This window comes from Aegilops tauschii, chromosome 4 (assembly GCF_002575655.3).
Source record: "Aegilops tauschii subsp. strangulata cultivar AL8/78 chromosome 4, Aet v6.0, whole genome shotgun sequence".
In the NCBI taxonomy this organism is placed as follows: domain Eukaryota; kingdom Viridiplantae; phylum Streptophyta; class Magnoliopsida; order Poales; family Poaceae; genus Aegilops; species Aegilops tauschii.
In genome coordinates, this window is record NC_053038.3 from 221,126,779 (window position 1) to 221,151,116 (window position 24,338).

General features: G+C 43.6%; 1 protein-coding gene across 1 annotated transcript; it reads right to left on the reverse strand.

The window, feature by feature from the left end:
• Positions 1–18,856: 18,856 nt before the first annotated feature.
• LOC120963348 (uncharacterized) lies at positions 18,857–19,441 on the reverse strand. Its single transcript, XM_040387971.1, has one exon. It carries the CDS (start codon positions 19,439–19,441, stop codon positions 18,857–18,859), a length of 585 nt encoding a protein of 194 aa, XP_040243905.1.
• Between the last annotated feature and the right edge of the window lie 4,897 nt (positions 19,442–24,338).

Below are 24,338 nucleotides of genomic sequence, written 5' to 3' on the forward strand. Positions count from 1 at the left end.
CTTATTCCATAGTCCATCAAATCCTTACCCAAAACTTGAAAACTTCACAACACAAAACTCACCAGAAAATCTCGTAAGCTCCGTTAGTATAAGAAAATAAATCATCACTTTTGGTACTATTCTGAACTCATTCTTTATTTATATTGGTTTAACATATACTGTATTCCAACATTTCCATGGTTCATACCCCCCGATACTAGCCATAGATTCAACAAAATAAGTAAACAACACGCGAAAAAGAAAATCTGTCAAAAACAGAACAGTTTGTAGTAATCTGGATATTTCTAATACTTTTGTAACTCCAAAATTTCTGAAAAATTAGGATAACCTAATAAATTTGTTTATTAATCTTCTTCAAAAATAATCAATATTTTATCACGCTCCTACGATTTTTAACAATTCTGGGACTGAGCGCAAAAGTTTCTGTTTTTTAGCAAGATTAAATCAACTATCACCGTAAGCTATCCCAAAGGTCTTACTTGGCACAAACACTAATTAATACACAAAACCACATCTAACCAGAGGCTAGATGAATTATTCAAAGCAAAACATAACCTAAAAAGCAAAAACAAAACATAAAATTGGGTTGCCTCCCAACAAGCACTATTGTTTAATGCCCTTAGCTAGGCATAAAACACGGATAGATTTAGGTATTCTCATCTTCAGTGTGTATTCCTTAAATCATACACTCATAATCTTTATGAGGGTTTTTGGTTTTATCAATAATCAAACTCCTAGGCAAGAAAGCAAGAAATTCATTCGTAGTAATTGGCTCCTTAATAATATCAATAAGATTGGGGTGAACCCTTATTGATTTTAGATCTTCATTTTCTTTACTAGAAGATTCACCCTTATTCTTAGGAACATAAGTAAACTTGGCAATTTTGGTTGGAGGAAGATTTTGAGTAGTTTTATCGGAGGAAAAAGCGGAACCCAATTTGGTAATAATATCTTCTAGTTTGCCAATTCTAGTAGAATCTTGATCTATCTTTTCGTTAACTATGGGTTCCTTTTCCCTAAGGTTCTTTAAGGTAACTCCTACCTTAGATCCATATTGAGTGATTTGATTATGAATCTTTTTATCCAAATTTTCAATCAACTCAATGGTAGCCATCTTGTTTTCAATAATATCAAGTCTTTGCATCACATGTTCGAAAGTTAAAGTAGTTACATTAATCAAAAGAGGTGGGGGTCCTAGAAAATCTATCATGACATTGTAAGAATCAGAAGTATGGCTCCCCAAAAAATCCCCCCCGGTAATGGTATCTAGAACATATCTATTCCATTGAGTAACGCCCACATAAAAATTGCAAACAAGAACGGCAATAGATTGCTTTCGAGTAGATCTATTTTGAGCATTGCAAATTCTATACCAAGCATCTTTTAAATTTTCTCCCTCCCTTTGTTTAAAATCGAGAACTTCATTATCGGGAGTGCTAACGATAATGGTAGTACTGGCCATGAAGACGAGATAAATGGTCTAGCACTCGAGCGCACAAAAAGCTAATGAAGAAGATGAACGGAAGAGGGGCAAAGAAAATGAAAATCTTTTTTTGAAAATCATTTTAGAAGTGGGGGAGGAAAACGAGAGGCGAATGGCAAATAATATAATGCGAGAGATGAGAGTTTATGATGGGTACTCGATATTTCTTGACTTGATGTAGATCTTCACGGCAACGGCGCCAGAAATTCTTCTTGCTACCTCTTGAGCTTGCATTGGTTTTTCCCTTGAAGGAAAAGAGTGATGCAGCAAAGTAGAGTAAGTATTTCCCTCATCTTTTGAGAACGAAGGTATCAATCTAGTAGGAGACAACACTCAAGCCACCGAATACCAGCACAAACAAACACCAACTTGCACCCAACGCGACAAAGGGGTTGTCAACCCCTTCACGGTTATTTGCAAAATGAGATCTGATAGAGATGGATAAACGGTAAAGTAATATTTTTGGTATTTTTGGTTTATGGAACGGAAAGTAAAAGATTGCAAAATAGTGGAACGGCGACAAAAATTGGCAAGTTGACGGGAAACTAAGATGATATAAAATAGACCCGGGGGCCATAGGTTTCACTAGAGGCTCCTCTAAAAAAGAAATTATTAAGGTGAGTGAACAAATTACGGCGGAGTAATTGATAGAAAAGCGCAAAGTTATGACGATATGTAAGGCAATGTTCATGAATATAGGCATGATACGTCTCCAACGTATCTATAATTTATGAAGTATTCATGCTATTATATTATCCATCTTAGATGTTTTATATGAATTTATATGCTATTTTATATGATTGTTGGGACTAACCTATTAACATAGAGCCCAGTGCCAGTTTCTGTTTTTTCCTTGTTTTTGAGTTTTACAGAAAAGGAATACCAAACGGAGTCCAATTGACGTACCAATTTTTGTTGATTTTTTATGGACCAAAAGAAGCCCCTGGAGCAAAAGAGTTGGGCCAGAAGAGGCCCGGGCTGTCTACGAGGGTGGGGGGCGCACCCGCCCCCCTGGGCATGGGGTCGTGCCTCGTGGACGACTCGGAGACCCCCCCTGACATGAAACCAACGCCAAAAATTCCTATAAATATAGAAACCCCCAGAAAATAACCTATATCGGGAGTTTCGCCGCCGCAAGCCTCTGTAGCCACGAGAAATCAATCTAGGCCCTCTCTGGCACCCTACCGGAGGGGGCCATCATCACCGGAGGCCATGGAGGAGGATCCTGGAGGGGCCATCATCGCAATGAAGGCCAATGACCAGAGGGAGAACCTCTCCCCATCTAGGGGGGAGGCCATGGAGGAGGAAGCACAAGGGGGAGAACCTCTCCTCCTCTCTCTCGGTGGCACCGGGGTGCCATCGGGAGGGGAATCATCGCCGCGGTCATCGTCTTCATCACCATCACCATCATCATCACCATCCTCATCTATTTTACGCGGTCCACTCTCCGCACCCCGCTGTAATCCCTACTTGAACATGGTGCTTTATGCCACATATTATGATCCAATGATGTGTTGCCATCCTATGATGTTTTGAGTAGATATCCTTTGTCTTTGGGTTGATTGATGATCTAGATTGGCATGAGTTGTATGTTTTATTATTGGTGTTGTCCTATGGTGCTCTCCGTGTCTCGCAAGCATGAGGGACTCCCGCTGTAGGGTGTTGCAATACGTTCATGATTCGCTTATAGTGGGTTGGTGAGTGACTGAAACACAAACCCGAGTAAGGGGGTTGTTGCGTATGGGAATAAAGAGGACTTGATGCTTTAATGCTATGGTTGGGTTTTACCTTAATGATCTTTAGTAGTTGCGTATGCTTGCTAGAGTTACAATCATAAGTGCATATCATCCAAGAAGAGAAAGTATGTTAGCTTATGCCTCTCCCTCATATGAAATTGCAATAGTGATTACCGGTCTTGTTAACGATTGCCTAGGATAATTCCGCACACCGACCCATCATTATTCCACACTCGCTATTTATAATATTTAGTAATATATTCTAAATTTATGATAACAGCACATACTTTTATGTTTTAGCTCTCCGATATCATGCAAAGTTATCCTCTTCATACCCACAACGTAGTTTTATTTCTCGTTTCTAGTTGGAAGCAAACGTTCGGTGTATGTAGAGTCGTATCAGTGGCAGATAGGACTTGAGATAATATTGATCTTACCTTTAGCTCCTTGTGGGTTAGACACTCCATACTTATCACTTCCACCATTGGGAATTACTACGATGATTCCCTGCACTTGGGGATTATCAAGCTCTTTTCTGGCGCCGTTGCCGGGGAGCAATAGCGTGGGGTTGATATTCTCGTGTGTGCTTGTTTGCTTTCTTCACTAAGTAGATTTTGTTTTTAATTTTTGTTTCTGTTTAGTTGTGGGTGAAACATACAAAAAAATATAAAAGAATAAAAATACAAAAAATTTAGTTGCCTCTCATGCCTAAAAAGTTTTTCAAAAAGAGAAGTGATTGGAAAGTTATGCATTGAAGAAGTGAGGGTCGACCTTGAGCACTTGTGTTCATGCTCACGGAAACAATGTATAATTTTTCATGGAAGTTTCTCTGTAAATGATTATCCGCTTGTGTATATCCATTGTATTATAAAAATAATGTGCCAAGCTTTAGTTTTAGGACGATTAGATTGCTTGTTTACTATGTGCAGAACAAAAACAGAAACTTTGGCTGTAGTGCATGATTTTACATTTTTTACTGGAAAGTCAAATGGGTCTTAAACTTTTTGCATATTACTTATGTACAAATGCTTCAAATTGTCAAATTTATTTCGTAATTTTTGGAGTTCCAGAGTTTACTAAACCTCCAGATTCCTACAGACTGTCCTGTTTTAGACAGATTCTGTTTCCCTTGTGTTGATCGCTTATTTTGATGAATCTATGGGTAGTATCGGGGGGTATGAACCACGGTGAAGTTGGAATACAGTATATATAGTTCCAATATGAAATTGGAATAAGTTTTCAACAGTACCTAAAGGTAGTGATTTGCTTTATTACACTAACGGATCTCACAAATTTTTTGTTAAAGTTTTGTGTGGATGAAGTGTTTGAAGATCGAGGAGATATCAATATGAGAAGAATAAAGAGAGGCAAGAGTTCAAGCTTGGGGATGCCCAAGGCACCCCATGTAAATATTTCAAAGGATACTCAAGCATCTAAGTTTGGGATGCCCGGTTGGCATCCCATCTTTCTTCTTCAACAAATATCGGTGTACCTCGGTTTTTGTTTTGTTCACATGATTTGTGTCCTTTGTGTTTTTGTTTTTCCTTTAAGAACCATGCTAGTATGAGATAGCCCTTTATTTATTTATAGAATACTTCATGTGCTTCACTTATATCTTTTAAGTATGATCTTGTAGAATTGCTCTTTGTGCTTCACTTAAATCTTTTGAGTATGGTTTTATAGAATGCTTCGTGTGCTTCACTTATATATTTTGAGCTTGGATATTTGTTAGTCTATATTAATTATAGAATGCTCCATGAACTTCACTTATATCTTTTGGAGTATGAATAATACTATCATCTAAAGCGGGTTTGGAAGAGTGTTAACTTTAGGAACTAGTGATCCCGCTATTCCGAATGAGAAGAATTTTGCTTATGTGGAGAGTAGAAAAAATTCTATGCTTGTAGATCATGAAAAGAATGCTTTATGTGATGGTTATATTGTTGAATTCATTCATGATTCTACTGAAAATTATTATGAGGGAGGAATATATGCTTGTAGGAGTTGCAATAATATCAAGTTTCCTTTGTATGTGCTTAAAGTTTTGAAGTTATACTTGTTTTGCCTTCTTATGCTAGTTGATTCTTGTTCCTATAAATTATGTGTTCACAGAATCCCTAGGCATAGGAAGTTGGTTAGATTCAAATGTGCTAGTCATATTCTTCATGATGCTCTCTTTATGTTTCCATTCTTATCTTTTATGTGAGCATCATTGAAATCATCATGCCTAGCTAAAAGGTATTAAAGAAAAGCGCTTGTTGGGAGACAACCCAATATTTACCCTTACTGTTTTTGTGTGTTTACATGATTAAGCTAATGTATTAATCATGTTTTATAGCTTTTGTTTCAATAAAGTGCCAAGTAAGACCTTTGGGAAGACTTGGGTGAAAGTTAATGTGATCTTGCTATAAAAAATAGAAACTTTGCACTCACGAGATTAGCTACCATTTTTTACAGAAGAGTGATTTTGAGTTGATTCTTTTTGCATAAGATTAATAGACAAATTCCTCACGTCCACCAATTTATTGAATAATTTTTGGAGTAGCAGAAGTATGGTTTCCATTCAGATCATTACAGATTGTTCTGTTTTTGACAGATTCTGTTTTCATTGCATAGTTTGCTTGTTTTCTACTTTCTATGGCTTATATTTCTCAATATAAATTGTAGAAATGATATGGTACAGTAGACATTGTGTGGGAACAATTATGAACCTTGTCTTTGACAGTACCAAAGTGAATGGTTTACTCTTTATCATACTAACCTATCTCACGAAGTTTCGTTAAGTTTTGTGTGATTGAAGTTTTCAAGCTTTGGGTGAGATATCGATATGAGGAGAATAAGGAGTGGAAAGAAAGCTTGGGGATTCCCAAGGCACCCCAAGGTAATATTCAAGGAAGACTCAAGCGCCTAAGCTTGGGGATGCCCCGGAAGGCATCCCCTCTTTCGTCTTCAAAACTATCGGTATACCTTACTCGGAGCTATATTTTTATTCATCACATGATATGAGTTTTGCTTGGAGTGTATTTTCAAATTTACTTGCTGTTTGAATAAAATCATTGGATCTGAAATCTTGATTGAAAAAAAATCCTCCCATGGCTAGTTAATTATTTGACTACTCGGTGTTCTTCACTTATATCTTTGTGGAGTAGTTTTTCATTTACTCACGTGCTTCACATATATCCTGTGAGTAAATGGTTGAATGAATTGAATGTCATAAATATGAATTTATATATGTTTCATATGCTTATACCATGGGGAGTAATGACTTCACACAGAATAAGTATAGGTAGTAAACTTATTGAAAGTTAGCAAACGCAGAATTGGTCACTTGAACAATTCATGAAAGAATATTGAAGGAAGAGAAATTTCACATATAAATATACTATCTTGGACATCTTTTGTAATTGTGAGCACTCATTAAAATATGACATGCTAAAAGTTTGATGTTGGACAAGGAAGACAACTTAATGGGTTATGTTTTCCTATACCCGAAACATTATATTGGCTTGGATCATCCAACATGTTGGGCTTGCCTTTCCCTCTCATGCGAGCCAAATTCTTTGCACCAAGTAGAAATACTACTTGTGCTTCCAAACATCCCTTAAACCAGTTTTGCCATGAGAGTCCACCATACCTACCTAAGGATTGAGTAAGATCCCTCAAGTAAGTTGTCATCCGTGCATGCAATAAAAATTGCTCCTTAAATATGTATGATCTATTAGTGCGAAGAAAATAAGCTTTATACGAACTTGTGATAGGGAAGAAATAAAAGCGGCGGACTGCATAATAAGGTCTTTATCACAAGGGGAAATATAAAGTGACGTTCTTTTGCATTAAGATTTTGTGCGTCCAACCATAAAAGTGGATGACAACCTCTGCTTCCCTCTGCGAAGGGCCTATCTTTTACTTTTACCTTCTACCCTTATACAAGAGTCATGGTGATCATCACCTTTCCTTTTTACACTTTTTCCTTTGGCAAGCACTTTGTGTTGGAGTGATCCGGATATATATATCCACTTGGATGTAGGTTTTCATGAGTTATTATTGTTGACATTACCCTTGAGGTAAAAGGTTGGGAGGAAAAACTATAAGCCCCTATCTTTCTCTGTGTCCGATTAAAACTTTGAACCCATAAATATCACGTGAGTGTTAGCAATTGTGAAAGATTAAATGATATTTGAGTATCTGGAGTTTGCTGAATCAAAGCTCTGACATAGACCCTTCCTGACAATAAGATGAATTGCAATTGTTTGATGACTGAGAATATAGTTTGTTAGTTTTCAAGAAAGTTTATGATCTATACTTTAACATGTGAATAGCTTGTTATTTGATCATGAAAAGTTTTATGAGATGAGCTACTGTTATGACATATAATGATGCTAGAAAAGGTGACTGAAATTATCATTGATCAAACTTGTGCACCTGCTAGCATTCACACTTCATAAATTATTTCTTTTATCATTTACCTACTCGAGGACGAGCAGGAATTAAGCTTGGGGATGCTGATACGTCTCCAACGTATCTATAATTTATGAAGTATTATGCTATTATATTATCCATCTTAGATGTTTTATATGCATTTATATGCTATTTTATATGATTTTTGGGACTAACTTTTAACGTAGAGCCCAGTGCCAGTTTCTGTTTTTTCCTTGTTTTTGAGTTTTACAGAAAAGGAATACCAAATGGAGTCCAATTGACGTGCCAATTTTTGTTGATTTTTTATGGACCAAAAGAAGCCCCTGGAGCAAAAGAGTTGGGCCAGAAGAGTCCTGGGCTGTCTACGAGGGTGGGGGGCGCACCCGCCCCCCTGGGCATGGGGCCCTGCCTCGTGGACGACTCGGAGACCCCCCCTGACATGAAACCAATGCCAAAAATTCCTATAAATACAGAAACCCCCAGAAAATAACCTATATCGGGAGTTTCGCCGCCGCAAGCCTCTGTAGCCACGAGAAATCAATCTAGGCCCTCTCTGGCACCCTACCGGAGGGGGCCATCATCACCGGAGGCCATGGAGGAGGATCTCGGATGGGCCATCATCGCCATGAAGGCCAAGGACCAGAGGGAGAACCTCTCCCCATCTAGGGGGAGGCCATGGAGGAGGAAGCACAAGGGGGAGAACCTCTCCTCCTCTCTCTCGGTGGTACCGGAGTGCCATCGGGAGGGAATCATCGTCGCGGTGATCGTCTTCATCAACATCACCATCTTCATCTATTTTACGCGGTCCACTCTCCCTCACCCCGCTATAATCCCTACTTGAACATGGTGCTTTATGCCACATATTATGATACAATGATGTGTTGCCATCCTATGATGTTTTGAGTAGATATCCTTTGTCTTTGGGTTGATTGATGATCTAGATTGGTATGAGTTCTATGTTTTGTTATTGGTGCTGCCCTATGGTGCTCTCCGTGTCGCGCAAGCGTGAGGGACTCCCGCTCTAGGGTGTTGCAATACATTCATGATTCGCTTATAGTGGGTTGGTGAGTGACTGAAACACAAACCCGAGTAAGGGGGTTGTTGCGTATGGGAATAAAGAGGACTTGATACTTTAATGCTATGGTTGGGTTTTACCTTACTGATCTTTAGTAGTTGCGGATGCTTGCTAGAGTTCCAATAATAAGTGCATATGATCCAAGAAGAGAAAGTACGTTAGCTTATGCCTCTCCCTCATATGAAATTGCAATAGTGATTATCGGTCTTGTTAACGATTGCCTAGGATAATTCCGCACACCGACCCATCATTATTCCACACTCGTTATTTATAATATTTAGTAATGTATTCTAACTTTATGATAACAGCACCTACTTTTATGTTTTAGCTCTCCGATATCATGCAAAGTTATCCTCTTCATACCCACAACGTAGTTTTATTTCTCGTTTCTAGTTGGAAGCAAACGTTCGGTGTATTTAGAGTCGTATCAGTGGAAGATAGGACTTGAGAGAATATGGATCTTACCTGTAGCTCCTTGTGGGTTAGACACTCCATACTTATCACTTCCACCACTGGGAATTGCTACGATGATTCCCTGCACTTGGGGATTACCAAGGCATCACGTCCGTGTCAAGTAGACCGACTCCTGCCTACATCTACTACTACTATTCCACACATCGACCGACTCCTGCCTGCATCTAGAGTATTAAGTTCATAAGAAAAGAGTAACGCGTTAAGTAAGATGACATGATGTAGCGGGATTAACTCAAGCAATATGATGAAAACCCCATCTTGTTATCCTCGATGGCAACAATACAATACGTGTCGGTTCCCCTTCTTACACTAGGATCGAGCACCGCAAGATTCAACCCAAAGCTAAGCACTTATCCCATTGCAAGAAAAACTAATCTAGTTGGCCAAACAAATGATAGTTCGAAGAGACTTGCAATGATATCAAATTATGCATATAAGAATTCAGAGGAGATTCAAATAATATTCAAAGATAAGCTGATCATAAATCCACAATTCATCGAATCTCGGCAAACACACCGCAAAAGAGTATTACATCGAATAGATCTCCAAGAACATCGAGGAGAACACGGTATTGAGAATCAAAGAGAGAGAAGAAGCCATCTAGCTACTAGCTATGCACCCATAGGTCTGAGGTAAACTACTCACGCTTCATCGGAGAGGCAATGGTGTTGATGTAGAAGCCCTCCATGATCGACTCCCCTCCGGCTGGACGCCGGAAAAGGCCCCTAGATGGGATCTCACGGGTACAGAAGGTTGCGGCGATGGAAAAGTTGTTTTGTGTCTCCCCTGGAAGGTTTTAGGATATTTGAGAATATATAGGAGGAAGAAATAGGTCGGTGGAGTCACGAGGGGCCCACAAGGGTGGGGCGTGCGCCCTACCCCCTAGGCACGCCTCCCGACCTTGTGGCCGCCTCGTGGCTTTCCTGACGTGCACTCCAAGCCCTCTGGATGTCTTCTGGTCCAAGAAAAATCATCGCGAAAGTTTCATTGCGTTTGGACTCAGTTTGGTATTCCTTTTCTGCGAAACTCTAAAACAATGAAAAAACAGGAACTGGCACTGGGATCTAGGTTAATAGGTTAGTCCCAAAAATCATATAAAATAGCATATTAATGCATATAAAACATCCAAATCAGATAATATAATAACATGGAACAATCAAAAATTACAGATACGTTGGAGACGTATCATTGAGATTGATATTGTTTCTTTCTTCTTCCTTGCATATGCTATGTATTTCTTGTCTTGATAATTTGTTTGCTCATAAAATCCTTATGCATCGGAAGTATGTTAGACTTAAATGTGTTTGTCACATGTATTATGATGCTCTCTTTGCATTTCAATTCTTGTCTTTCATGTGAGCATCATAAAAATTATCAGTGCCTAGCTAAGAGGCTTTAAAGAAAAGCGCTTGTTGGGGGGTAACCCAGTGAATATTTGTTTTTTTCCTTGTTCTTTATGTTATTGAGTTTTTGCACAATTATGCTAATGTCATGACTGTGTTTTTCATGTTTTAATTAGAGTTTGTGCCAAGTAAAGCCTTTGGGATTATGTTTGGTGATAGTTGATTTGATCTTGTTGGAACACAGAAACTTTTGCGTCCAGTAAAACAATTCTTAAACATCACAGAAGTCACGAACAATTCTGAATTTTTTACACAAGATTTATATATAACTTGCCTACATTGTCCTATTTTTTATAATTTCTAGAGTTACAGAAGTATGGTCGAAGTGCAGATTACTACAGACTGTTATGTTTTTGACAGATTTTGTTTTCGTTGCCTTGTGTGCTTATTTTGATGAATCTATGGATTGGATCAGGGGTATAAGCCATGGCAATGTTGGAATACAGTAGATATAATGCAATAATAACATATGAATGGGTTGCAACAGTACTTAGAATGGTGATTTGCTTTATTATACTAACAAATCTCACGAAGGTTTTGTTAAGTTTTGTGTGATTGAAGTTTTCAAGTTTTAGGTGAGATCACGATGGATGAAGGAATAAGGAGTGAAAAGAGCCTAAGCTTGGGGATGTACCATAGCACTCCAAGTTAATATTCAAGGAGAACCAAGAAACTAAGCTTGGGGATGCCCCAGAAGTCATCCCCTCTTTCTTCTAACGACCATCGGTATTTTACTTGGAGCTATATTTTTATTCGTCACATATCACTAGTTTTGCTTGGAGCATCTCGTATTATATGAGTCTTTGCGTGTTTTACTTTTTAGTTTGTGTCATCTATCCTTTGTGTACACACCTATTTGAGAAAGCCAAAATTATGCTATGATTGGTTAGAACTGCTCTTTATGCTTCACATAATTTTTTTGAGCTACAGAATTGCTCTAGTGCTTCACTTATATCTTTTTGAGCATGGTGTGCTTTAATATTTTTGGAGAAATACTCTCATGCTTCACTTAGATTTATTTGAGAGTTAGCAATTTTTTTAAGAAATTCTCTCATGCTTCACTTAGTCCAAAAGTGATAGATATTCAAGAGGGATATAATAAAAACATTCATGAAGATCATTAGACAAAATAAACTTGATTCCTTGTAATATTTTGAGATATGATGATAGTGATATGTGAGTCATGTTGGTGAGTAATTATGCTTTAGTAAGAATATCGGTGTTAAGTTTGTGATTCCCTATGCAAGCAAGAAAGTCAATAGTTATGCAATGAAATTACATCCTACTTCTGGTGCATTATTCGGTGTTAGTTATGCTTAATGCTCGCTTATGTGAATTTTTGTTTCTTGGTTGGTTGCTTCTCGATCTTTTTGCTAGCCTCCACTTGTACTAAGTAGAAATACTACTTGTGCATCCAAAATCCTTAAAACCAGTTTTGCCATATGATTCCACCATACCTACCTATATGCGATATTTGCACGTCGTTTTAAGCAAATTGGATGTGCCATCTCTAAATTTTCAAAATGAATTTCCTTTTTCTGTGTTCGTACCGCTCATGAAGCGGTAGGGGGTGGCCAATATTTTCCATGCTAGATGTGTTATTCTCAAGATGAGTGTTTATTCACTTGTCATTGCACGAGAGTATGGCGGTGATAGGGATGCCCAGTCCCGAAATAAAAAAATAATTTCACTTTCTGTTGTCAAATAATAAATTCCTTGGAAAGTATTGGTATGGAAGGCACCCATGGATACGGCTAGCCATGGATTGTGAAAGAATGGTGGAAAAAGGAATAAACTTTATTTTATGTTTGGGAACCGCCTATGATATATCTAGCATGGAAAGTGTTGGGAATTACTTGGTCGTTTTCGTTGACGGGAAAAGTATGCCTCTCAAACAATTTTATCTCTCAATTTAAGCTTTGAGCTCTAGCACATCTAAAAATCCCTACTTCCCTCTGTGAAGGGCCTATCTATTTACTTTATGCAATTTTTATTTTTATTTGACTCTCCATCTTCTCTTATAAAGCACCAACTAGGGAGCACTATGATCATACTTGATCATTGGATGTAGCTAACATGTGAGTGTGTTTCATGAATGGATCAATGATTGAGCATGATGGGACAGGGATAACTTTCTTTAGTGTTGATATTTTGAAAGACATGGTTGCTTATTGATATGCTTGAGTATTGAAATCTTCATATGAAAACTAGACTATTGATTTGAACCATATAAAAGTCCAAATGTACATGCTACAAAAGAAAAGAATATGTGATGAACATGTTAGGAAGCATTCCACATCAAAAATTATGTTTCTATCATTTACCTACTCGACGACGAGTAGGAATTGAGCTTGGGCATGCTGATACGTTTTCAAAGTATCTATAATTTTTTATTGTTCCACGCTGTTAGATTATCATTCTTGGATGTTTTACCATCATTTTATAGCAACTTTATATCATTTTTTGGACTAACCTATTGACATAGTGCCCAATGCCAGATGTTTTTTTGTTGGTTTTTTACTTCATAGAATATCAGTACCAAACGGAGTCCAAACACAGCGAAACTTTTTGGAGATTTTTTCTGGACCAGAAGACACCTAGTGGACAAAGAAAGCACCAGAGGGGACGCCCGTGTGGAGCACAACCCACCAGGTGGAGCCCAGGAGCCCTAGCACGCCCAGGGGGTTGTGCCCCCCCCCCCACGAACCTCCTACACCGCCTCTTCACCCTATAAATTCCCAAGTATTCCAGAAACCCTAGGGGAGTCAGCGAAACACAATTCCAGTCACCGCAAGTTCTAGAACCACGAGATCCAATCTAACACCATCACGGAGGGTTTCAATCTCCTCATTGGTGCCTCTTTGATGATGTGTGAGTAGTCCACCATAGACCTACGGGTCCGTAGGCAGTAGCTAGATGGCTTCCTCTCTCCCTCTTTTGATTCTCAATACAATGGTCTCTTGGAGATCTGATGTAATGACTTTTTGTGGTGTGTTTGTTGGGATCCTATGAAGTTTGAACTTATGATTAGATCTTTTATCTATGAATATTATTTGAGTTTTCTTTGATCTCATATATGCATGATTATTTATAGCCTCATATTTCTTCTTTGAATCTTTGGTTTAGTTAGGCCAACTAGATCGATTTTTCTTGCCATGGGAAGAGGTGCTTTGTGATGGGTTCGATCTTGTGGTGTTCTTTCCCAGTGACAGAAGGGGCAGCAAGACACATATGTATCGTTCCTATTAAGGATAACAAGATGGGGGCTATTCCTACATGAATAGATCTCGTCTACATCATGCCATCGTTCTTATTGCATTACTCCGTTTCTCCATGAACTTAATACACTAGATGCATGCTGGATAGAAGTCGATGTGTGGAGTAATAGTAGTACATGCAGGAAGGAGTCGGTCTACTAATATTGGACGTGATGCCTATATATTGATCATTGCCTTGCATATCGTCATAATTATTTGATCTTCTATCAATTGCCCAACAGTAATTTGTTTACCCACCATGTGCTATTTGTCGAGAGAAGACACTAGTGAAATCTACGACCCCCGGGTCTACTCTTCATAATATTTGCTTTCCGATCTATTATTTGCCACTTTTATTTTCAGATATATTATTCCAAAAATCCAAAAATACTTTGCTGCACTTATTATTTTTATCTTTTATTTTGCGTTTTACTGAGAGCTATTTATCCAATCTACCACAAAATCATCTATCTTTTTACCGTGGAGGGATTGACAACTCCTCTTACGCGTCGGGTTGCAAGTTTTTGTTCTTTGTGTGCAGGTACCGTATACATAGTGTTGCTTGGTTCTCCTACTACATTGATACCTTGGTTTCACAATTGAGGGAAATACCTACCGCAGTTGTACTGCATCATCGCTTCCTCTTTGGGGAAATACCGACGTAGCTTCAAGTGACATCAAGTACCGAGAGATGAGTTCAAGTCCGAGGATCGTGGTGAGAATGTTTACGAGGATCAAGGTTTCGATCCCACCGAGGACATTTCAGGCAAGATGATCATTCCTTGATATCACTACTATCTTTGCTTTGCTAGATGTCTCATTGCTATCGCTATGTCGCGTTGCCTACTACTTGTCTGACAGCCTCCCAAATTGCCATGAAAAAACCTCTAATCCCACCTTCCTAGCAAACCATTCTTTGGCTATGTTACTGCTTGCTCAGCCCCTCTTATAGCATTTCTAGTTGAAGGTGTAGTGCAGATTGTTCCATGTTGGGACATGGATATCACGGGATATCACAATATCTCTTATTTAATTAATGCATCCATATACTTGGTTGTGGGTGGAAGGCCCGGCCTTTTGCCTCGTGTTTTGTTTCACTCATGCCGCCTTAGTTTCCGTCATACCGGTGTTATGTTCCGTGATTTACGTTCCTTACACAGTTGGGGTTTATGCCCCCCTTGACATTTCTCTTTGAATTAAACTCTTCCTGTAAGACCCAACTTTGGCTTTAACATTTTCCTAAAAACAACTAAAACTGCATAGGGAGTAATTAACCCGAGGATTCTTAATCAACAAACCGGCGAGTGCTCCTCATGAGCATTGATCCAAACCTGTAAACCGTCGGTGGCCGCCAGGGGCAACCCTAGATTGGTCTACCGAAAGTTTGGACGATTCGATCGTGTCTTGAGATGAGATACGTGCGGCTCCTATTAGGGTGTCGGTATGTCGGGAGGTCTTGCTGGTTTTGGTTTACCATTTTCGAAATGTATTGTACACCGGGATTCCGAGGATACTTCAGGCTATCTCGAGGTTGAGGTTTTCCAAAGCGGACTGTGAGAGTTCATGATGGACTAAGTTGGGGCACCCCTACAAGGCTAAATCTTTTCAAGAGTTGTGCCCGCGGTTATGGGCAACTTGGAAATTTATAATATCCATTTCTAGAGAACTTGACACTAAATTTAATTAAAGTACACCAACCGCGTCTGTAGCCGTGATCGTCTCTTTTCGACGAAGTTCGAGAAGAGAACACAGTGGGGTTATGATTGACCCGTAAGTAGTTCAGGATCACTTCCTGATCATAATAGTTTGTGAGCGATATGCGTAGAACACTCATCTCATTCTTGTACTCATAACTTAGCCACTTAAACATGCTTAGAGATTGCTACAAACTCACCACTTAATCATGCCATACCCATAAGCTTTGTTCGTATTGATATCATGGAATGAGATTGCCGAGTCCACTGGCTCATAGATTCCTACTACAATAGTTGCAGGTACCAATACAGATACAGGTGATGGTACAGTGCTCAAGTGGGAGTATGACGAGGATCTCGTGGTTGTATGTATGTTTCGTTTTCGGATGATCAGTAGTCGCTTCTAGTCGGGTCGATCTGGATTGTCGCATGGGTGGTTATGTCTTTTCTCGTTTGGTTTCGTCCGTAGCTGGACCCTGTCTTCTTTTGGATGAATGTATGAATGATTAAATATTATGATGTAGACATGTGGTGAGTCTAAGCCTTTATCTAGTATTCTCACCTTTCATTACAAGGTTTGTGCGAAGATATAACCATCCTTGTGATGAGACTAATATGCGCTTATGCCCCTAAGTCATGTCTCGACACGTGTGGGATATAATCGCATATTGGGTGTTACATGTTAACTTGCATGGATCCTGAACTACAGAAGAGTTTTAAATGATCTACTACTCATTTCATAATTGGGTCACTGGAAGTTCTATCCAAGAAGCAAGCAAGGACCGAACATTTTGAATTAACCAAGGCCTTGATTAAATGCGAGAGGAAAGAGGGTTCCTCAATGAGTGAGCATATAGTAAAGCTTGCTGGCTATATTGATTTTTTCGATAAAGGGTGATTTTATTATCTCAAAATGTAGCATCAAGCGGATACAAAGCATTATGAGTAACACCCGGCCTCTGCATAACTAGGATGCACATGGCCCAATATGAAGGTCTGACAAAAATTGATGAAAAAAAACTCGACAAATCGGCAACAGTAGGGCCCTATAGGTCGACACTATGCCTATGTCTATGGAGGTGATGGATCGCTCCGAAGGTTATGTTGCCTCCCATGTTGGGAAAAAACCTCCATAGCCACCTGCTCCAATCGCATACACACTGCCTTGAACAGCGGTTGGTCCTCCGGTCGTTGTAACATAGACCACATACGTAGCAATTGCGTACACCGGAAAATAACCTGTAGAGGAGAAGCATTTTTCCATTAAAAACCAAATCATTTCTACATAGCCAAAGTGAACAAATTAAGGAATACACTCCCATTCTTATTAGCATTTTGAACCTATTTGAAATACCGTCCAACCAATGACAAAAAATATTGGCAACACATGTGGGCGGATACAAATTTGATGCTATTTGGATGATTGACCACGTAGAACGTGCAAACTTGCATTGGAAAAGAAGGTGTTTGATTGTCTCGTCATGAATACAAAAACAACACTTCTTACTCCCTTGCCAGTTGTATCATGCGAGATTGTCTTTGGTTAACACAACTCCCCTACGAAGATACCACATGAAAATTTTCACTTTTAGTGGAATCTTGGACTTCCAAAATTTCTTGTTATTAATCACTCGTACCTCAGAATGTGTGAGCGCACGATACATCGAGTCTACAGTGAAAGACCCTAATGTAGTAAGGTTCTAGCAAAACACATCTCAGACTTGTGTCAGGTTAATCGAATCCAGTCGGGATAAAAGATTATGCCATGACACAAGTCGGGGGCCAGTCAAATCCCGCCTAAACGAAATATTCGGCGGGGATGAACTGAGCACTTGCGCAATAGTTTTATTCTTATCGCAAACAATGTTGTATAAGCCTGGATAATGTTCTCGGAGATTGGCATTGTCTAGCCAGATGCCTTCCCAAAAACGAATCTCCAACCCATCCTTCATCGCAAAAGACCCAAAGCGAAAGATATGTTTCTTTGCCGCCATTAGGCCAGCCCAAAAGTGTGAATCGCCAGGTTTCCAAAATGCCTGGGACACCGCCTTTTGACCTGGATACTTGTTGTGCAGCATGGTTTTCCAAACACCAACCTCGGTAAGAAGTTTCAACAACCATTTACTGAGTAGGGCCTCATTTTTGACCTGCAAGTCATGAATTCCGAGCCCTCCTTGGTCTTTCAGCCTACAAACTACGATCCATTTGGCCAGCCTGTATTTTTTGTTTTCACCATCTCCTTGCCAAAAGAATGTGGATCTAAAATAATCCAGTCTTTGTAGGACCCCTTTTGGGAGTAGGAAGAAAAAAGGCATATAGAGAACCATATTCGTGAGGACAGAGTTAATCAAATCCAACCATCCTCCAACTGAGAGTAGTTTGCCTTTCCAACTACTCAACTGTTTCTCTAGACGCTCCTCTACATGCTTCCACTCTGCAGTGGTGAGGCGTCGACAATGAATCGGTATTCCTAGCTTTTTAATTGGGAATTGGCCATGTGCGCAACCAAATAGGTCAGCATAATCGGTCGCCGCCTCAACGGCTTCTCCAAAGCAGAAAAAAATCGCTTTTATGAAGTTTATTTTAGGACCCGACATTTGCTCATATGCTGAAAGCAAGAGTTTCAAGTTTCGAGCCTTGTCCATATCATGTTCCATAAAAAGAATTGTGTCATCGGCGTATTGTAAAATAGAGAGGCCACCATCCACAAGGTGTGGCACTACTCCTACAATCTGGCCGTCCTGCTTGGCGCGCTCAATCAGAATCGCCAACATGTCAGCGACAATGTTAAATAACATTGGTGACATGGAGTCACTCTGCGGTAGTCCTTTTTTTGTCTGAAAGTAATGGCCTACATCATCATTGACTTTGATGGCCACACTACCTCCAGTTACAAAATTGTGGATCCACTGGCGCCATTTATCGGAGAAACCTTTCATCCTTAGGGCCTGTTGAAGGAAAGACCACTTGACTTCGTCATATGCCTTTTCAAAGTCAATTTTGAATATCACTCCACTCATGTTTTTTCGGTGCATCTCGTGGACGGTCTCATGCAGGATTAATACACCATCTAGTATATTTCGTCCTTGCATAAAGGTCGTTTGAGATGGACGGACAACACGGTCAGCTATCAAGTTTAACCTATTCATAGCCACCTTGGTGAAAATTTTGAAGCTGACATTAAGGAGACATATGGGTCTGAACTGCTGAATCCGTTCAACCTCCTTAATCTTCGGCAACAAAACAATCTCGCCAAAATTTAACCTGAATAGGTCAAGTCGATCGGCATGAAGACATTTGAACAACTCCAAAAGGTCAGCTTTGATGATATCCCAGAAATTCTGAAAGAATTATGCGGGGAACCATCAGGCCTGGAGCTTTGTTGTGTTCCATTTGGAACACCGCCGCTCTCACCTCCTCTTTTGAGAAAGGTGCCGTGAGGATATCGTTTTCTTCTGCCGTGACTTGTGGAATATCATCTGTTCGGGTCTCGTCAAGGGTGACATTCCCTTCATCCGACGCTCCGAACAGAGATTTGTAGTAGCTGGTGATATAGTTTTTGAGCTCCCTCTGACCTTTGATCCGCCCCTCATCCTGTTGGAGACTATGAATACATTTCTTCCTATGTCGACCATTGGCGAGCAATTGGAAGTATCTTGTATTACTATCTCCCATTAGAATGAATTTAGCTTTGGACCTCTGGTAGTATTTGATCTCCTCTTCTCGCAAAAGACGGGCAACCTTCTCATTAGATTGATTTTTCAATTCAATCTCATGATGAGATAAGGTGCGGGTCTCTGCAATTTTGTCGAGGTCATCAATGATGGTACAAAGGCGATGCTTTTCTTTTTTATTTAACCCATTGATGTGTTTCGCCCATACAGAGAGGTGTTGCCTCATGGCCCTTATTTTATAATTCCATCACTAAATCGGTGTACGACCAATGGCTAGCCTCTCCCAATCTTTCTTGATTATTTCTTAAAAACCTTCCCAGTGCAGCCATGCCAATTTGTCGGTGTTCTGGGAACGGGGGTCCCCAGACTTGCCTGCCTGCGGCCCACGGCGTGGCTCTGGAAGTGGGCCCATACGACCCATCTTCACCAACAAGCATTCAAGACCCTCGCGAGGCGGACGACACAATACCTCCTCAGGAGCGGCCTCACCAGGTTGTCTCGCGAGGGGAAGAGGGATCAAGGGAACGCAAACCTCGCGAGGTTCTCGTGATGTGAGCCATGACGACCGAGACCAGGCGGGCGCCAGCGCGCGCAGCGTCCTTGTTTCCTCTTTGGTGCTAAGGAGGCAAGCGCAAGCACGGGGTACCGAGGCGTCAAGCAAAGGTTTCCATATCAGTGCAACGAGATCAAGACCAGCAGGACGGCAAGACGGAGGTCACCATGGAGCCCAAGGCGGCGTCACCACCAGAGCCTTTGGCTGGCGAAGACTACTTTTGTCAGGATAAGCTATACTAGTTGTGCCCTTTCAAATTGGTCGTTGTTGGCTACCTTCTAGCTCAATATTTGGGAAACGGACTAGGGCCTCGATAAATAGGAGTAGCCACCACCATAGACGAGGACGGAGATAATCCTCACCCACACGAGTTGACCAAGCACAAGAGCACCTCTCCTCAGGAGGCTATTCTTCCCCTTGTACTATTCCTCCTTAGCCCAAGAGGCAATCCACCACCACACACTGGAGTAGGGTATTACACCACAACGATGGCCCGAACCAGTATAAATCTTGTGTTCTTTGTGTTGCGAGTTCGTGGAGTTAGCCCTTGAGATCTTAGCAAAGCTAGGACGTGGATCGGCAGGGGGAGATCTTCGTGCGCTCCCCAGAGTTCGAACCTTAAGGGATTTGCCGGAACCCGAGATCTGACATTTGGCGCGCCAGGTAGGGGTGCGCCGTAGCTTCCCTCCCGTCGATCTGCGCTCCGCCACCACTGTGCTCCACCCTCATGGCAGGCGTCTCGCTCCCGACTCCGACGGCAGACACCGACGACGGGGCCAGGGGGCTCCTAGCCCTGGCCCCCGCCTTCCGGCAGGTGCAGTGGCCACCCAAGTTCAAGCCGGAGATGCCACCGCGCTACGACAGCGCGGCGGACCCGTCAGCTTTCCTGCTTCCATATGAGGAGGCCGTCCTCGAGGCCGAGGGTGACGACAAGGTCATGGCCAACTGGTTTCCCATGGCCCTCACCGGCGCGTCGTGTGCCTGGCTGCTCAACCACCCCGGATTCATGGTGGCATCTTGGGAGGAGCTGCGCGGCCTCTTCACTACGTGGCACCGGCGCACCACGCGGTCCCGACCCTACTAGGCGGCTCTCATGCACCGCCTTCAGATCGCCACATCAAGCCATTCCTTCGCCCAATCGGTGCCGCTTCCAAGCACTCAGTGGCTCCGCCGGTCTGGGCTGCGCCCGAGGCCGACCTCACCTTCGACTCGGAAGACCACCCTGTCACCACCGCCGGCTCGGGTGTGCTCCCGATGCTTTGCTCGCCCACTATTTGCAACGTGGCCGTTACCAAGACCCTCATCGACGGCGGCGCCGGCCTCAATGTGCTCTCCGAGGAGGCCTTCAGCCTTCTTCACGTACTGCTCGAGTGGCTCAGCCTCAGCAAGCCTTTCTCAGGAGTTGGCGGCGGCGCCGCCCACTCCCTCGGGCAGATTCGCCTCCCTGTCACCTTCGGCACACGCAGCAACTACCGCACCGAGCTGGTCGACTTTGACATCGCCCGCATCGGCCTCCCGTACAACGCCATCCTCGGGTACCCAGCTCTGGCTCAGTTCATGGCAGCGACCCATCCGGCCTACAACCTCATGAAGATGCCTAGAAGCCAGGGCGTCCTCACCATCAAGGGGAACGCCAAGGAGGCCCTGGCGGCACTCAAGCTTGCCCTCAAGACCGCCGCGGCGGCACAGCCTGCCGGTGGGGGCACCTCCGAGGCCAAGGGAGCCGCACCAACCAAGAAGAAGCAGTTGTTCACCCAAGACAAGGCGGAAACCAAGCAGGTAACGGTCGATGAGGACGGGTCCTCAGGAGCCACCTTTACCATAGGTGCTGACGTCGACCCAAGCCAAGAGGAAGCACTTGTGAAGTTCTTGCACGCGAACAAGGAGATATTCGCATGGGAACCCAAGCAGCTGGTGGGGGTCCTGAGAGAGGTGATTCAGCATCACTTGAGGGTGTGCCCCAATGTACGCCCTGTGAAGCAGCGGGCGAGATGGCAGTCCACGGAGAAGCAGGCCTTCATCGTCTAAGAAACCCGCAAGTTAGAGGCGGCGGGTGCCATTCGCGAGGTTCAGTACCCCGAATGGCTGGCAAACCCCGTCGTTGTGCCGAAGAAAGGCGGGAAGGAGCGAATGTGAGTCGACTTCACCAACCTCAACAAGGCATGTCCCCAAGATCCGTTCCCACTTCCACGCATCGACCAGATCGTCGACTCCACCGCCGAGTGCGACCTGCTGTGCTTCCTGGATGCGTTCTCGGGGTATCACCAAATCAAGATGGCGGTAGAAGATGTAGATAAGACAGTCTTCCTGACCCCGTGTGGGGTGTACTGCTACACTTGCATGCCCTTCGGACTGTGTAACGCGGGCGCAACCTTTCTGCGGTTGATGCACATCACCTTAGGGCGGCAGCTCGGGACAAACGCTGAGGCCTACGTCGACAACATTGTGGTGAAGTCTCGGGAGGCTAGAACCTTGATCCAAGATCTGGAGGAGACTTTCGCGAGCCTGTGCCAGGTGAACTTGCGGCTTAACCCGGAGAAGTGCGTGTTTGGTGTCCCTTCCGGCAAGCAGCTGGGTTTCCTCGTGTCCCACGGAGGGATTGAGTCGAACCCAGAAAAGATCAAGGCCATTGAAGACACGAGCCCACCACAGACCCTCAAGGAGATGCAGAAGCTGGCTGGTCGGGTGACTGTGTTGGGGCGCTTCATCTCCAAGCTGGGGGAGCGCGCCCTGCCCTTCTTAAGCTGGTGAAGAAGAAGGGCCGGTTCGAGTGGACCCCGGAGGCCGACCAAGCTTTTCAAGACCTCAAGAGATACCTGACCAGCCCTCCGGTGATGGTGGTTCCACGACCCCTCGAGCCCCTGGTGCTTTATCTTGCCGCCACCCCGTACTTTGCCAGCGCGGCTCTGGTGGCGGTTCAGGAAGAGCGCCAAGCCAAGGGCGCGTCACGCCAAGCTACGCCACCAGCCAAGACGATGCAAGATCATGAAGGCGCCACAAGAACCGTAGCAGCATCCATAGAGGACCAAGCTCGACAAGACGACGCCGCTGAGGCCCCAACAAACGATCAAGCGTCGGGAGCTCCACTACCTCTGGAGATGCCCCGACTGCCGCAGGACACGGGCCTCACCGACGCGCCAGCTCTCGTCGAGCACCCGGTGTATTTCATGAGCACGGTGTTGCAGGACGCAAGGGCACGGTATCCCATGCCTCAAAAGCTCTTGCTCGCTCTCTTGGTGGCCTCGCGCAAGTTGCGGCACTACTTCCAGGGCCACCCCATCAAGGTCGTCTCAGCCTACCCATTGGAGAGAGTGCTCAGGAGCCCCAACTCTGCTGGAAGGGTCGCTGAGTGGAACATCGAGTTGCAGGCGTTCCAGTTGGAGTTCACCACTACCAGGGTCATCAAGGGAGCCGCACTCACTGATTTCATGGCAGAATGGACGGATGCCCCGACGCATGAAGTAGGCGTGGACTAGTCCACCTTGCCAGGAAGTGAGGCGCCAGATGGATGGGTCATGTATTTCGATGGCGCCTTCGCGCACCAGGGCGCGGGGGTGGAGCAGTACTTATCTCGCCCACCCAAGACAAGCTCTACTACGCCGTGCAGCTCTGCTTTCAGCGGGGCGAGAAGGTCTCCAACAACATCACAGAATACGAAGGCCTCATAGCTGGCCTGAAAGCTGCGGCAGCTCTAGGGGTGAAGGGCCGCACCGTTAGGGGCGACTCGCAGCTCCTCGTCAACTTCTCCAACAAGGTATATGAGCCGAAGGACGGGCACATGGAGGCATACCTCGCGGAGGTGCGCAAGATGGAGAAGCAGTTCCCGGGCCTGGAGTTGCAGCACGTGCCCCGCGGCACCAACAAGGAAGCTGAAGACATCGCCAGGAGGGCATCCAAGAGGCAGCCCCAAGAGCCTGGTGTCTTCGAGGAGCGGCTCTTCAAGCCATCGGCGACACCACCGCTCTCAAGGACAGCTCAGCCTTGGGAGGAGCTCCCGCAGCCGCCTGCCGCAGGAGCCCCAGCCTGTGGCCCGACTTCGGGAGCGCGCCTACTCTTGGTGCTCGAGCCCTAGGAGGGATGCTGGACCAAGGAATTCAAGGAATACCTGATGCAAGGGGCGCTGCCGGAGAAGGAGGAGGACGAGGAGCGCGTGGCCCAGCAAGCCACGGCATACTGCATTCGGGACGGTGAGTTGTACAGGAAGCGACCAAATGACGTTTCACTGTGTTGCATCTCCAGGGATCGGGGGAAGGAGTTGCTATCCGACATACATGCTGGGGATTGCGGGCACCACTCGTCATCACGGACCCTCGTCGGCAAGGCATTCCGCGGCGGATTCTACTGGCCCACGGCGCTCAACGACGCAACCGAGGTGGTGAAGCCCTATGAAGCCTGCCAGTTCCACGCCAAGCAGATCCATTAGCCGCCTCAGGGCCTCCAGACCATCCCACTCACATGGCCGTTCATGGTCCGGGGGCTGGATATCTTGGGACCGTTCCCTCGAGCGCCTGGGGGCTACCGCTACCTCTACGTCGCCATTGACAAGTTCACCAAGTGGGCGGAGGTGGAA

What these genes read in the sequence shown, in the direction of transcription:
- LOC120963348 (XM_040387971.1), bottom strand. Translation starts at nt 19,441, where the DNA reads ATGAGGCAACACCTCTCTGTATGGGCGAAACACATCAATGGGTTAAAT.